Source organism: Aethalodelphis obliquidens, unplaced genomic scaffold (genome assembly GCF_003676395.1).
Source record: "Aethalodelphis obliquidens isolate GAN/ISIS:26980383/991018 unplaced genomic scaffold, ASM367639v1 scaffold26, whole genome shotgun sequence".
Classification (NCBI taxonomy): Eukaryota; Metazoa; Chordata; class Mammalia; order Artiodactyla; family Delphinidae; genus Aethalodelphis; species Aethalodelphis obliquidens.
In genome coordinates this window covers 4,737,611-4,753,585 of record NW_020837970.1, presented here as the reverse complement: position 1 = coordinate 4,753,585, position 15,975 = coordinate 4,737,611, and the positions used below count along the sequence as shown (strand labels likewise).

Genomic DNA, 15,975 nt, shown 5'->3' with positions numbered 1-15,975 from the left:
AGGATTAGTCATTGCTGAGAATTAGCTGTGTCACTACTCCCCTGGATGATCAAGCATTGACCATACCCTTTTTCTAAACCACACAATTTCATCATGCATTAGAATCATAAAATCTTAAAGCTGGGAAGGGACCACAGAAATCAAGACAGCCTTCTATTCCATTACCATTTTGGAAATTTTCCCTTAGACCCTTAACCTTTACTTCTGCCCTGAACCGCAACCCGCCCCCAGTAAAAAATCTTGAGAAAAATCTGAAGAACTGAATCTAACACCAAGTGAAGAAGTGGACTATGAAAATTACATTCGAGAGAGGAAATTATTTTATTTTTTTGCGGTACGCGGGCCTCTCACTGCTGTGGCCTCTCCCGTTGCGGAGCACAGGCTCCGGACGCGCAGGCTCAGCGGCCATGGCTCACGGGCCCAGCCACTCTGTGGCATGTGGGATCTTCCCAGACCGGGACACGAACCCATGTCCTCTGCATCGGCAGGCGGACTCTCAACCACTGCGCCACCAGGGAAGCCCGAGAGAGGAAATTATTATTATTATTATTTTTTTATTTTTTGCAGTATGTGGGCCTCTCACTGTTGTGGCCTCTCCCGTTGCGGAGCACAGGCTCCGGACGCGCAGGCTCAGCGGCCATGGCTCACGTGCCCAGCCGCTCCGCGGCATGTGGGATCTTCCCGGACCGGGGCACGAACCCGTGTCCCCTGCATCGGCAGGTGGACTCTCAACCACTGCACCACCAGGGAAGCCCGAGAGAGGAAATTGTTTTTAAAATAGTTTATGATATCCTATCTCTAGGGAATCCTGGTCATGTTTATTCATAACACATAGGGTGCTTTCTTGCTAGCTATGAACTACTCAATGATCTAATGATCTGAGAGGAAGGTCAGTTCAAAAATTGCATTTTATAAAAATAGATAGGGTAAAATACAACAAATAGTTACAAATTCTTTGGGACCTTAGGAGTCTAGGCCTATTTTAAAGATAATATATTACTAGAATAATTTTGACTGGCTGAGGAAATCACTGCAGGATAAAGTAAAAGCTAAGAGTTTTTTTTCTTTTTTGTAAGAAGATGTTGGGGGTAGGAGTTTATTAATTTATTTTTGCTGTGTTGGGTCTTCGTTTCTGTGCGAGGGCTTTCTCTAGTTGTGGCAAGCGGGGGCCACTCTTCATCGCGGTGCGCAGGCCTCTCACTATCGCGGCCTCTCTTTTCGCGGAGCACAGGCTCCAGACGCACAGGCTCAGTAGTTGTGGCTCACGGGCCTAGTTACTCCGCGGCATGTGGGATCCTCCCAGACCAGGGCTCGAACCCGTGTCCCCTGCATTAACAGGCAGATTCTCAACCACTGCGCCACCAGGGAAGCCCCAAAGCTAAGATTTTTATGTCTGTGTTTATAATGTGGACTAAAACTTCCCACGATGTTTATGCCAATTTTGCTCTTATCTAGTATTTTGAGCTATCACACCAAGTAAATGAAAAATAAATAGCCTTTTAAAATTTAAACTTTTTTTTTTTTAAAAAAATAAAATTTATTTATTTATTTATTGGCTGCTTTGGGTCTTCGTTGCTGTGTGCGGGCTTTCTCTAGTTGGGGTGAGCGGGAGCTACTCTTTGTTGCGGTGTGCGGGCTTCTTATTGTCGTGGCTTCTCTTGCTGTGGAGCACGGGCTCTAGGCACGTAGGCTTCAGTAGCTGTGGCACGTGGGCTCAGTAGTTGTGGATTGCGGGCTCTAGAGCGCAGGCTCAGTAGTTGTGGCACACGGGCTTATTTGTTCCGTGGCATGTGGGATCCTCCTGGGCCAGGGCTCGAACCTGTGTCCCCTGCATTGGCAGGCAGGTTCTTAACCACTGCACCACCAGGGAAGCCCTAAAATTTAAACTTTTAAACATACGTTTATTTACTATATATTGTACCTCTGAAACCCATTTTATAGCTCTGTCAGATAATACTGTTGAACAGTAACAAACTGAATTTCACTCATTTGATTGATAAGTGATGATGCATCTGTGAAATTCTTATTCTTTTATTTCATGAGTATAAATAATTCTTTGATTTTTCTGAATCTCGACTAATAAAAATGTTCTATCACCTTTTCTGATGAAAGGCTTGGCAGACAAAGGATCATTATCTAAACAATAGATCTTAAGGATTTTGCTTTTCCCTGAAGGAAAATCAGAAAGGTTGCTCAATTTGTTTTGCGATATAAAATGTCAGTGAATATCTTTGTCTTTATAGAATACTACAAACTAAGTATTTTCTCACACCAACCTTGAACAAAATTAAGCCTTTTAAAAATGGCATCAGACTAGCAAAAAGTTTCAAGTCTGGAGTTTTTCATGTTAATGAAGTTAGCAGGAACTTTTTCTTTGTAACTTGATTCCCTTTGCAAATGGCCCTCATATATTTTCTGGAGAATTTGATGTTCACAGTTCTTATAGTTTTCTTTAACCCTTGCTCACCCTGGCTCCCATGTCCTTCCTTTAATCTGAAGTTACCCATTCAAATGGCTCTGTCCACACACGTAACAGGTGTATAAACAGTTCTTTGTCTGAGCTCAGAGCCTGTGAGGCCAGCCAGATAGGACCTTGTTTAATTGTTCATCTCGTTAGCATACAGCTGACAGAATGCTTCTATTGGGGGACTAGCAGGGGAAGGAAAACCCCTAGGCCTGCTATGCTCTAAATTTCAATTATGAAGAGCTCCGTTTCAGAATAAACGGCCCATTCCATTAAATGACATCATCTTGCATTCTGAATCTTTACAATCTACCTATGGCCTTACTTTTGTGGGAGCATCCAACAAGGGACTTGTTTTCATTTAACTTGGCCAATGGCTTCAACACCCACAATGGAAAAATGTTAAATCTAATTAGTTGATGAATAAGAGGTCTTGTGAATTAAGGGATAGACTGAAAACTACTCAGTATGAACTCCTCGCTGATTTTGAATTCTATTCTAATAATTTGTTCAATTTGTACTATTCACTGAGTACTAATGATTTAAATTAATCACTATTAATCTACAGACTGAATAAAGGATCTTTATGTACTGTAAATATTTTGTTTTACCCAAAGAGGGTTTTATGCTAAAACTTGGAAGAATTCCAGTTGTTATGATTCCTTTTGAATAATATTTCCATAAATATATAATCTGTATGGATTTCAGGCTTAAAAAAACTTGACAGTTAAACAATTTTGAGTTAAAAAAATTGGTTAGAAAAAGTAAAATACAGTTAAAAAATAAACTCCTTCAGTTTAGCGGAAACCTACACATACCATTTCTACTGTATACAAACCTATACTAACAAAATTACTGTCTAAATATAAGGTTAAAATGATTCCAAATTTACTCTGATAAAGTGACAAAAAGTGGTAAAATTTTGAATAAAATATTACTCTATTTGCCTGTTAGTCTTTAATAAATGAATCTTAAATCTTTTAGAACTAGGAAAAATATAGTTTCTCTAACTGCTTTAGAATTTAGAAAACAGACATGATTTATATTTTAAATGATTATATAAGGTCGCTTTAAGTTCTACAACTGAACATTATTTGCTCTCATACAAGACACACATCTCCAACCATAGCTTAAACAACAAAAAACCCAAGCAATCCCCCCCGCTCACACCCCCACAAAAGACATGCCTGAGTTAAATTTCCTCAGGACTTGTAACAAAGAAATCAAAAGACCTCCTGGATGTAATTTTATCCTGTATCATAAATGAGAAACTTTTAAAGATTTGCATCAGCCTTCCATTAACACAAAAGCTTCTAATCTAACTTAGTTTGAAGTTGAAATCACTGTCTGAACAATAACTGAGCACTTTGTGTTAAGGATAAAAGTGCTATTACAGAGCTATCTCACCAGGCCTCGGTATTTTAGATATTACAGCCATAAACTGATGTGATGTACAATAACTTTATATTGCTGAAACCTCTTTGTAATGCCTAAATGAAATTAATGAGTCTCATTCCTTTTCAGTTTTCCATTTAATAACATTATTTTTTTGCTGTCAGCAGTTTATTCCGAGTTTATTCTTACATTAAATAAATGGGAGCAAAACTATAGTCTGTCCAATGCTGACATTTCAATAGTTTTAAAAATCCTGATTTTGTGTTTTAAAATTTAAATGATACATCAATCACATCCTAATAATAGTGTCTGATAAAGCCTTAAGTTTTAATTTGCATTAAGAAAATATGGAGAACTATCCAAAATATTGAAAGGGAGTAGGAAATTAAGTAAATGAAAATGTTAACCCTATTCAAAAGTAAGAGCAAATGTTAAAACTAGGGCAGGCTGGCTACACTAATTATATGAGAAGGAGTAGTAATTACCCACTTCCTAGTCTCTTTTTCTGATATAATAATCTTCAGGAAATCTAATTTTTTTTTTTGCGGTACGCGGGCCTCTCACTGTTGTGGCCTTTCCCGTTGTGGAGCACAGGCTCTGGACGTGCAGGCTCAGTGGCCATGGCTCACGGGCCTAGCCACTCTACAGCATGGGGGATCCTCCCGGACCAGGGCACAAACCCGTGTCCCCTGTATCGGCAGGCAGACTCTCAACCACTGCGCCAGCAGTGAAGCCCAGGAAATTTAATTTTTGTGTATATTAGATAGCTAAAATATGTTAAAAGCTTTCTGTGGTTGAAACCTCATTTAATCCTAACCTTTGATGCTAGTCAAGTTTGTTCAGTTAAAAGAAACAACAGTCAAATAAGTCTTTTGATATTGACTCCTATTAATATTTTTGGCAGGTGGTAGTCTTATTACCTTTGTGTGAAATATAAAAATTGTTTTCTGGAATAACTAAAAAATAGTAATTATTTCATCTATAAGAAGATGGATCTACAAATCAGTAGATCAGCTGTAGATGATCTTACTAGCATAATCTTGTTATAACTGAAAATAACGTAGAGAAATGTTTTCAGCAACAAAGCTATTTCCTTGATCAAGGAGACTATTTTGGTTAACCTGCCCATGTAGACTTCACACCACAAGTTACCTTGATAGCACTGAAGGCTGAGAGCAGAGCTCTCTTTATTACTTTTATCCTGCCATCAACTCTTATTCTTCTACTCCCAGTGCATTCTGGCTCACCTCAAATATTCCAACTACTTCAACAGAACTCCCAAACTACTCATTAAAACAAAATAAGCAAAAAGTTATAGGCTCCAAGAAAAAGAAAAGAAAAACCCCCAAAAAACAAAAAAAAAACCCCAAAAAACAAAACTTGCTAACTCTCATTTCCTGCACTGGGAAGCTAATTTTGTTCTAAATCAGGGATTGGTAAAGTATGCCTGTGAGCCAAATCTGGTCCTGTTATTTATTTATTTTGTTTTACTAGTAAAGGAGGCTCTTTTTTATAAATAAAGTTTTATTAAAACACAGCCACACCGATTTGTTTTCATAACAGCTATGGCTGCTTTCATGTTACCAAATCAGAGGTAAGTAGTTGTGCCAGAGACCATATAGCCTGCAAAGCTGAAAATATTTACTGTCTGGCCTTTTACAAAAAAAGTATGCTGACTCTTCTCCTTTAAATGCTAGGAGAGAAAGTAACATCATATTTAAAACTTGGAATTAGGATGGTGACCTCTAGTAAATGCCCACAAAAATCCATTACATCAAAAATTTAATTTGAATGTTCTGTGGAGTTCCTGGAATGGTATTTATGTTTACTAGACCAGTTTTACTCTCTGCAGAAAAATAAATGAAATGATGAAAATTAAATATTTTTGAGAGGAAACTGACCTTACAAATTCTAAATGGCAATATAGAATTGCTGATAAACTGATATTTCTGTGGTTACTTTGTAATAATGGCCATGTAACCTCCATTTTTAGGGGCCTAAAAAATACTAATTTATGTTAATGCAGAGGAAAAGTATATAAACTACCAGAAAGTTAAACAAGACAAAAAAAGAAAAGTGATTCCAGAATGTAAAATTGTGTTATTTCTTAGTCATGATCAGTTAGAAAACATGGGGGTGAGCTAATAAAAGCAGATTAACTCTTAAAGATGGCTGGCAATAGTTACAAGATGTCCCCCAAATCACACACCCTCCCAGAGTATGAAAAGAGTTGATTCCACATAAGTAGGTACAAAGCATGTAAGCAAGGCTCCTGGCAGTACTGATGCAAGCCCTCAGACATGAATAACAGCCACCAGGATAAGAGTTTTCCTCAACAATATGCCTAAGACTTAGCTGGGACAGTCACTGGCTGACTGTGATCTTCATTTCATTCCATTCTTTGGTCTTTCTGCTGAAACTGAGAACTGAGTACTCACAGCTAAGAAGTTCATTTCAGAAGGATGGGAGCTGAATACTAACTCACCTGACATTCTTAGATTTTGTCAGTTAATAACTTTTGAGGGTAAGCCTGGCAGAAACATCTGCATCTCCACCTCCATTAGTGATTGGGGAAGGGGTGGATATAATAGATGATGTCTGGCAGACTTTTCGCAGCTGTGTCGTCTAAGAAGGCTATAAAAACTGAAGGAAGACCTTGATAGACAAACAGCAATAGCCTGGGCTTAGTTGCTGCAGCACTGATGCTGCTTCTCAGACTAAGCCAGACTCACCTCATGTTTCAGAACTCTCTTATTCTTGATTACCTTGAATTATTTTCCTTTTATTTTTGCGGTACGCGGGCCTCTCACTGCTGTGGCCTCTCCCGCCACGGAGCACAGGCTCCGGACGTGCAGGCCCAGCGGCCATGGCTCACGGGCCCAGCTGCTCCGCGGCATGTGGGATCCTCCCGGACCGGGGCACGAACCTGTGTCCCCTGCATCGGCAGGCGGACTCTCAACCACTGCGCCACCAGGGAAGCCCTTTTCCTTTTTAAAGAATATCTCTGGCAGCTCTGAAGTAGGCAGCATATTCCTAGTGAATATAATGGAAGCTACTTTCTTAACTAAAAGCTTCGGGGCAGTATCTAATATTAGAAACAATTTTTCCCTCAACAAGTTCTTTTAAAATGCACTATGTTTTTACATGGCTTTGGAGGACTGGATTTTGAAAAATCTCTTTTCCAACTTATATCCAAAGTTGGTAAAAACAACCTCCCAAAGATAGAAGTTCCATTTCATATAAATTCTATATTTATGTGGGAGGAGCCAGAGATATATCATATATTGTAGCAGATAAACTGGAAAAAGGAGCAGTGGGCTATTAACAATGAAGAATTAAAAAAACGATTAAGAGGTGAGGACTAAGAATTGCAAATACTGCAGGCTGAGACAAGCTCAGGATTCAAACATACTGATTTTCAAGTCATTCTTCTAAATAAGGATAAACAGTATTTCAGCAATGTAATAATTTATACTTGCAACAAATGCTATCTTATAAGTCTGTTAAAATTATTTTATTACTACCACTAATAGTGATGACAATATTCCCTTTTATTTCTAGGAATTCAGTAATTTAAAAATGCTTTCACATTTATTAGTTTATCAATAGCAACAAAAGCTAATTTAAAAGGAGTCTTAATTTCAAGATCTTCTGATATTAAAAAAAAAAATGTTTTTAAGACATGTGGGCATCGTCACCTATGTTGCTGAAAACACTGTTCTTAGGAAACCAGGCAGCCTTGTTTGATGTTTACTTCAGCAACTCCAGAATGAATATAAATGGCTGTCTGATATATGAATGTGAATGTGAAAATCTGGAACCAATCCTATTTTACAGAACGCAAGACTTCAGCATTTGGGGCACCTAATTATTGCGATGATAGGTGAGTTTTAGCCTTGATCACACGGCTTACAGCTAGAAATCTGTTTCATAGGAGAATATTTCACGGCATGCAATGAATCTTAAAAACCATGCCATAAACATGCAAACACATGGTTTCAGTTAAATAGCAGATTCAAAACGAGCTTCATTCCTTTAAAACATAATTTGTATAAAAAACAATGTAAGACATTCGACACAGAATTTTTGATGTGCATGGCTGCAGAATTTTACTTTTTTCCTCCTTTAAAGAACTACCACGTTAAAAAAAAAAAAGGGATTGAACGATTTTACTCTCTTCAGGGATTAATCTAAAATTGTTTCCTTTCTTTGTCACTTAAATTACAGTCATTCTTAAAACTACCCCACATTTTTCCTTCATTTGGGAATAAAGCTTAAATTTGGACCTGTACAAATAATATTACATTTGTTCTACTATTGAAGGCTGGTTCCAAATTATAATAAATAGCTTTTCTAGACCAGAACCCTTGAAATTCAGTCTTGCTTTATTGCTTTTGATATTAAGACTTTCTACAACTGTTTCAAGGCAAAAACTGTTCTGCTAATTATTACATATCTGGAAAAAAAATCCAAGTTTAAGCGAAAATGATCTCTGTAGAAAGTTTCTGCTTTTTGCACGTGGTCATAGTAGGATTTTAAGGGCCAATGCTCAGCCAATGACCCTGACCAAGACAGTAAAAGAAATTCTTAAAAGCCACTCTACCTTCCTTCCTTACAGAAAGAAGGAACCTCTCTCCCTGAAAGATTTCATGAAAAACACGTAGGACAATACGCATTAGAAGTTATTTCCAAAAGGATGAGCACTATTTTACCATTGAAGCAGGTCGACTGCTTGTAACAAGGCTTGATCCACCATAGGTTGAATTGAGGCTTCCAATTGGTGCATTATGGGATGGTCCCAATAAACTGTGTATATCACTGTGACCAGCAGGCAAACTGGTGGAAGGTCCCACGGCATGGTTCCGCAGCACATGGATAGCATCATCCAGTCTGTCCAAACGATCCTCCATTCGAGATTGCTGTAGGGATTGAAAAAAGACATGGAGGTTACTGATGTTATCTATTAAATTCATTAAACTGCTATGTTTCCTACTTTGGGATATAGGGAAGGCAGCAAGTGAATATGCAATATCAAGTAGCTTCAAAAGAAACTACCTGTACTACGAATCAACAATTAAAGAAAGGATATTTGTAGACTATGCTAAATTAACAAAGCTTCAGAAGCAAATCACTGCTTCATAAAATCTATTTACCAGTCTAGCATGAGGTTATTTCTTTTAGCTTCTACAAAAGCTGAAGGCTACTCTACTGTGTCTGATACTCAATTATCATTGATAAAAAAGATAACCTGTACTTTAACACTGATCTTTGAAATGAGGGCAATTGGGGGAGGGTCTTCAAATCCATCAAATTTAAGTTGTAATTTTGTTTTAAGTGAATATTTATAATACCTATCTGAAATGGTGACCACATCCAAATGTGCTCTTTCACAAAACTGATGAAATGATATTATCTGTCTGTGAATATACACATGCCCCATACACAAACATATTAGAATTTAAGAAAATAAAAGCACATGCCAGTAGAGCTCTTTTAAAAAGAATCACACTCAACAAAAGCCTATTTTTACAAATTGTTACAAAAACGAAAATAGTCATTGTTTGATTTTAAAAGACTCTGGAGTCTGTACAGGCTTGATGATTTTAAACGGATAATAGGAAGTATAATTAATTGAAACACAAAAAAGGCACCATCTAAAAGAAATAGTACCTCACAGACATCCTTTAAGAAGGACATTGCATCTTGCAAATGCTCGTGAAGTTGCTGCTCAACTCGATTTTTCTGGCAAAGTCAAGACAGAACAGGAGGCAAAGCACAGGTTAAGATTAACTCCAAAAGAGATGAGGAAATAGCTGATGTGCATGTCAGCATAACATGTTAGTAAAGTTAACGCGGAGACCTGCAAGATCTACTTGTATTAAGGTATGAGAAGGCTGGGATTTAACAGCAAAGTTATAAGGTTAGCATCTAAGTAGCACACATTGCTTATATTTGCTTATATGTGAGAAGAAAACTTTCCTTTAATTTAAAATGTTCTGTTAGTCACAGAAAAAGAACTTTTCTATTTGCAACCTGGAACTACTGAATGATAGCATGACTTAACATTCCATTAAGTCATCCTTATTTTGTTTTTATAATGCTTCGTAATTCTGTGGTAAGCATAGAAAGGCAACAGTAGTTAACACCCTACCACAAATTCTTCACTCTCAATACCTAGACAGGCTCCTTTATTCTACTGCTTTGTTTGTCAATGGTTTTGCTTGTACAATTTACATAATACATTCTTTTTTAAAAAAGAAAACATGGGAAACAATACTCTTCCTGACAAAAATAATTGATGCTACATTTAAAAATTTTAACAGAAATGTAATAAACTATACACAATATCATCATATGAGAAAGAGTAAAATACAACCATTTTGCAATGCTGGACTAATTTTCTCTTACTTGGTCTGTGTGTTTTTTTTTCTTCTTTAAATTTCCTTTACATGTAAACATAAAATTATAGTAAAATTAAACCCTAGATCTGTCAAAGAAACAAAAATCCCATAACACTATTTTAATACCAGCTGTCCTGAGACCAGAAGCCTGATGTTCCAAAGAACAGATGGTAAAAGGCACACCCAATGTGTCTTATATAGTTCAACTAAATCAGGCCATTTGTTAGCAAAGAATTCGTGTGTAATGCTATCCTACTGTTTTTTCACTGCTACTCAAGATTTTCTGGGAAAAAAAAAAGAACTCCACACTATTAGATAAAAGAGACCTTGTATGTTTCTCAGAGGCTCTTACCAGGGAGTGGAGTGAATTTTCATAGCTTGGGGATGAAGGCGCTTGCCCTCCAGGTCTGGGCCACTGACTGGTACCTGTTAAAACAAAACCCAAAAGCACCCACACACCTTGGTTAACTCAGTGATCTTGATAATGTTCTAAAGGAAAGGGTAAAGATATATTGTAAGTGTGCATAAATTTATGTGAAAATTTTTGTTCAGTCTTCAGCATGTTACTGGCTACTGATAAACCCAACATATTAAAATTTTTTTTCATTATTAATATAACTGTGTAGGGAGTTGAGAAAAAAACTATACTTTGAAACATAACTACATTTATGTTTGCATGTTCTTCACACTCTGTCCAAATGCACACATATCTTGAGAAAATGTACTTAAAATATGCATAATTTAAAATTCTGTCCCTCCCCCATATTTTTAGTCTTTATGATCATGCTATTAATGACTTACATTAATATTCACCTGATTCTCTATATCATAATTTGCTTAACCACCGCTACCTCACTGCTAGACGTTTTGGTTGCTTTCATTTGGCTATTATGAATAGTAACTGAATATCACTATATTATGAATGGTAATATTGTGTTTTTTCTTTTGGGGAATATGTCTAAGGATAAATAGCATTTCTAAGTTAAAAGGTATGAACATATTTATGATCCTTAATTCATAAGGCCAAAACTGCTTTCTAAAGGGTCATGTTAACTTGTGCCTCCAGTAATGCACAAATGCACCAATTTCAAATGATTGCAAATACATTTAGGATTATCTGCTAAAAATTTTCCCAACATAATTTACACCAAAACATATTATTTAATTTGGAAAATATCATCATGAAAATTTTGTTAAATGTTGTTTACTCTTCAACTTTAGAAAAGTGGCAATATAATAAAAAAAGGAGACAGAAAAAGCAAGGAGACAAGTTCAGAACAGAAAGAATAAAAAGGAAAAAAAAAACAAGAAAAAATAAAAGGGTTAATTCATTCATGTATTGGGGAGAATGCAGTGTTTTAAAATAGCTTTAGGGACTTCCCTAGTGGTCCAGTGGGTAAGACTCCACGCTCCCAATGCAGGGGGCCCGGGTTCAACTGGTCAGGGAACTATATCCCACATGCATGCTGCAACTAAGAGTTCACATGCCTAAACTAAGAGTCCGCATGCCTCAACTAAAGATCCCACGTGCCACAACTAAGACCTGGCACAGCCAAAATAAATAAATAAAATAAATATTAAAAAAAATAAAATAGCTTTAAATAGCTTTAAAACAACCAAAATAGCTTTAAAAAGAAAAAGACAAAACAAATGATTGAAAATCTTTACTATTTCATGACTGTGCATTTGAAAGGAAGTTATGTATAGAAAATAATGAAGACTGTTCAATTAAATATATGGTTTTGTTCTTAACAAATCTTCAGTGACAAACTGAATTATCAATATATTAGAAATCTGAAGCTGGAGAAGGTTTACTTAATGTGTCTTGTTTATTGCTAAATGAAATTTTAAACTATGTTCCACCAGAGCTTGTTGTTGCAGGTTAATCCGCCATATTTAGGAAACTAAAAACTTATGGTAAATTGGAACTATTATAGTTCACTTTAGCTGAGTAACCTAGTAACTGTAGGAATAACTGTATTCCTAGTAACTGTACAAAAAATAGCCACTCACAGTTTTTTGTTTTCGTTTTTATTCTGCCTTTATGAAGCGAATGAGGTAAAAGATATGAATGCACTCACTCTGTGAACCTAAAGGTCTTTTTTTTTTTTTTTTTCGGTACGCGGGCCTCTCACTGTTGTGGCCTCTCCCGTTGTGGAGCACAGGCTCTGGACGTGCAGGCTCAGCGGCCATGGCTCACGGGCCTAGCCGCTCCGCGGCATGTGGGATCTTCCCGGACCGGGGCACGAACCCGCGTCCCCTGCGTCGGCAGGCGGACTCTCAACCACTGCGCCACCAGGGAAGCCCCTAAAGGTCTTTTTGACCATGAGATATTATTATTATTTCTTCCTGATGATAGATCTATCATGTAATCAATGAAGAAAAAAGATACATAGACTTTTGTAATTCTGGCCCACTGATGGCTCATTAGCTATGGATAAGAACTCTGGGGTTGTGAATGGAATTCAAATTCTAGACAGAGACCATAATGCTATAGAATACCTCTGACACTAGACAGATCTGCATCTTTGTCTTTTTATAAAACTAGTACATGAGTAAAATATACAGATTTATTTAGAATCATACTGGTATCTTTATCTCTAGCTTGTGATCACCAACTACAGCATTATTACACAAATAAGGAAAAACAAAAGTACAAACGCTAAAAACCTAAGGGGTTTCCCAGAGAATAGGTTATTTCCCCCCTTCCTTCCCTGTCACCTGCTATCTGGTGGTAGACATGCACAGAGGTTTTGGGCTTATACTACTTCCTTCTGTTAGATAAGGGCAAGCTTTCAACTCTTTATATAGTTAACAATTTTTGTAATTGCCCTGAGCTTTTTAGTGACCACCCCCAAAAGCTAGCTGTTATTCAAGGATTATAATAAATGTACTTGATACCAAAATTTATTGACTATTTCCAGAGAACAAGTTAGCTGACAAGAGAATCAAATTATTTGGCTAGAAAATCCGGAAAGGCTTTCTTTCATCACTAAATCTAAAATTCACCCAGTGTTTCTGATCTGTTCTCACTCTTGAGTGGGATTCAGTAATATGCCACCTAATAAAACTGGTTAATAAATTTAGAGAATAGATAACATCATTCTGCATGGCTGAGAGAAATTCTTAGGACTATTTACCATGCATTTTCTTATTTTGTTAGCTGTTTCCCTTTGTAATCTCACCCTAAACTCAAACTTTCATGAGATACTCCACACTTGGAAAAGGTTGAATAATCCTAAATGTAGCACTGAATGCTTTGCTTTCCACAATCTGGCCCCAGCCAACCTTTCCACTTCCAATATGTGAAAAGAGTTCATAATCAGTCATCTCAATGACTCTGGATGAGCAGGTCAGGTACTTTCCTACATCTTGATCTTTGTCACACTTTCTTCTTTTATACTCAAAGTTCTTTCTCCTTTATACTCTCTTCATGAAGTACATCCGAGGAACTGTAGTTTAGAGTAAATTCTGACGGTTCTATTTTCATGTGTTTATCTCTATTTTCTCAACTAAACTGAAAATTTGCTGAAGTCAGGTAACTGCTTTAACACCAGGCATACTGACAGATGATAAAAATAAATATCTCATTGATGAAATGAGCCTAAACTGAGGAATCCTTTCTCCCCTATCTCCCCCTACTCCCTCTTTATTTTTATTGTGAATGTTCTGAAGATTGCTATTGAGTACTGCAATTATTAAACTTTTATTCACTGATATTCTAGAAGGAGGTAAAGAATTGCAAAGAAATAGAGCAGGAGCCCTGACTGGTCCAGGAACTTGCCCTGCTATGGGCTTTATACAAGATATCCAAAATCCCCTTATTATTTAATCCAGTCCAGACAAGAGTTTCTCTTCCTTTCAGCCTAAAGTATCCTAACTAAAACAATATCATCATCTCAGAAGCTTCTTTCTTGTAAGCATTTTCTATGCAGGAATGTTATGTTCTTAGTCTGAAAAGTTCCCAAGGAAAATGAGCAGGATTTAAACAAGAACGATGAATGCCTTAGAAACTGCCTATGTTGCTTTGCACCTGTGCAACTATTCTTACAAGGTCTGTCCTGAGTCTGACTGATGCTCAGGCATAAGGAAGAGGGCAAGTGTAGAGCACACATAGTGGGTAGGAATTTTTACTCTAGATGATAGGCTCCTGCCACACAAGGTACAAAATAATTTGTACATTATTATATAGGAGCTCTGGTTTGCTCTTTTTCATTTTTCCTTCAATTGTGAATACTTTATCGCCCATTGCTTTCCTTTTTTCCTCCTCCCTTTCCATGTCTGCTCTGCCAGCCTGGGGTGTGTGTGTATGTGGGGGTGGTTATAAGAAGAAAACACTAGATACAGGAGATGAGACACAGAGATGCACCTGTATAAAATCAGTCTTTGATGCCATTTCAACAGGAATATATGAAAATATTTTTCTTTGAGTATGATTGCAGAACTGAAAAAAGAAGCCTATTAATACCTTCATTACACAATTTAACCTTTCACAGATCTTCATTAATCAGCTGAATTAAAGGTGGAAAGAGGATATCATCCACTAAACATCAAATAAAAATGGAGAAGGGAAGGGTAAGCTGGGACAAAGTGAGAGAGTGGAATTGACATATATACACTACCAAATGTAAAACCGATAGCTAGTGGGAAGCAGCCGCATTGCATAGGGAGATCAGCTCGGTGCTTTGTGACCACCTAGAGGGGTGGGATAGGGAGGGTGGGAGGGAGACACAAGAGGGAGGGGATATGGGGATATATGTATACATATAGCTGATTCACTTCGTTATAAAGCAAAAACTAACACATCATTGTAAAGCAATTATACTCAAATAAAGATGTTAAAAAAATAAATAAACAAATTCAAAAAAAAAAAAAGGAGGAGGAAATGTGAGATTTTACTTTGGACCATTATTTTTTGAAAAATGTCTAAGTTTCTGATTCTTCATTTTACTGATGTCCCTGCATAGATGCTGAGCTCCTCTGCTGCCTGCCTTCCCAACCAGTGTTAATGGAAACCAAGGACACTTTTATCTTACTGGGCTGGGCAGAGGAGAAGAGGCAGTGGGAACATACAGTAAGGGCCAATATAGCTACCTGAGATGAGAAAGTGAAACAGGCTGTGGCAAAAATGACACTGATAATTTTAGTAAAACTCTGCCAAGAGGGTGAGTATGGTTAAAGTTACATCATTCTTCCTGTAATTTCATCCCTCTGTTAAACAACAACTTTAAGTCAATGGGTCTTTCATAGTCCTGTCTATGTGGGGAACAGCTGTTCAGCTTTTACTAGACAGCTGAAGCCATGGTGTCTGAGAAAGTGGCAGAACCCACTAATAGCTGAAAGCAGCTGCCAGCAGTTCATCATTTCCACACTGGAATGCTTCTTAGCAGAGTCACAAGGCTAAATCACAGAGCACAGGTGATAGCCAGGGCCCTGATACACCAGAGCCTTGATTTTCAGAAACCCTGAACAATGCAAAAAGGCTTCACAGCAACAACAACAACGCCACATGGACTGAACTAGTGACTTTGATCAGGAATAGAGAATCATTTCTGAGGTCAACTGTTGGAGGAAAATGGCAATTTTTACACAGTTGTCTAATGTCTTTTCCTTAGAACTAATACATTTCTTCTTTAGCATGGTTTTTCTCCAAACACTGCTCAGGAAACACATTCCAAGTTTTATAGCTTAACAGATCAGATCCAAGCATCTTCT

At 37.3% G+C, this 15,975-nt stretch overlaps 1 protein-coding gene across 16 annotated transcripts in view; it reads right to left on the bottom strand.

Moving 5' to 3' along the window:
* TCF12 (transcription factor 12) overlaps window positions 1-15,975 on the bottom strand; it is a 387,457-nt gene that overhangs the window by 22,640 nt on the left and 348,842 nt on the right. For 8 of the 16 annotated variants that reach the window (XM_027123116.1, XM_027123120.1, XM_027123115.1 and 5 more), the window contains 3 exons: window positions 10,613-10,686; window positions 9,530-9,601; window positions 8,572-8,778 (listed from right to left, as the gene is read on the bottom strand). In XM_027123116.1, the coding sequence (XP_026978917.1) occupies window positions 8,572-8,778; window positions 9,530-9,601; window positions 10,613-10,686 (353 nt within the window). The remainder of the gene's footprint in view (window positions 1-8,571; window positions 8,779-9,529; window positions 9,602-10,612; window positions 10,687-15,975) is intronic. The other 8 variants (XM_027123119.1, XM_027123117.1, XM_027123129.1 and 5 more) reach the window with 1 other exon arrangement.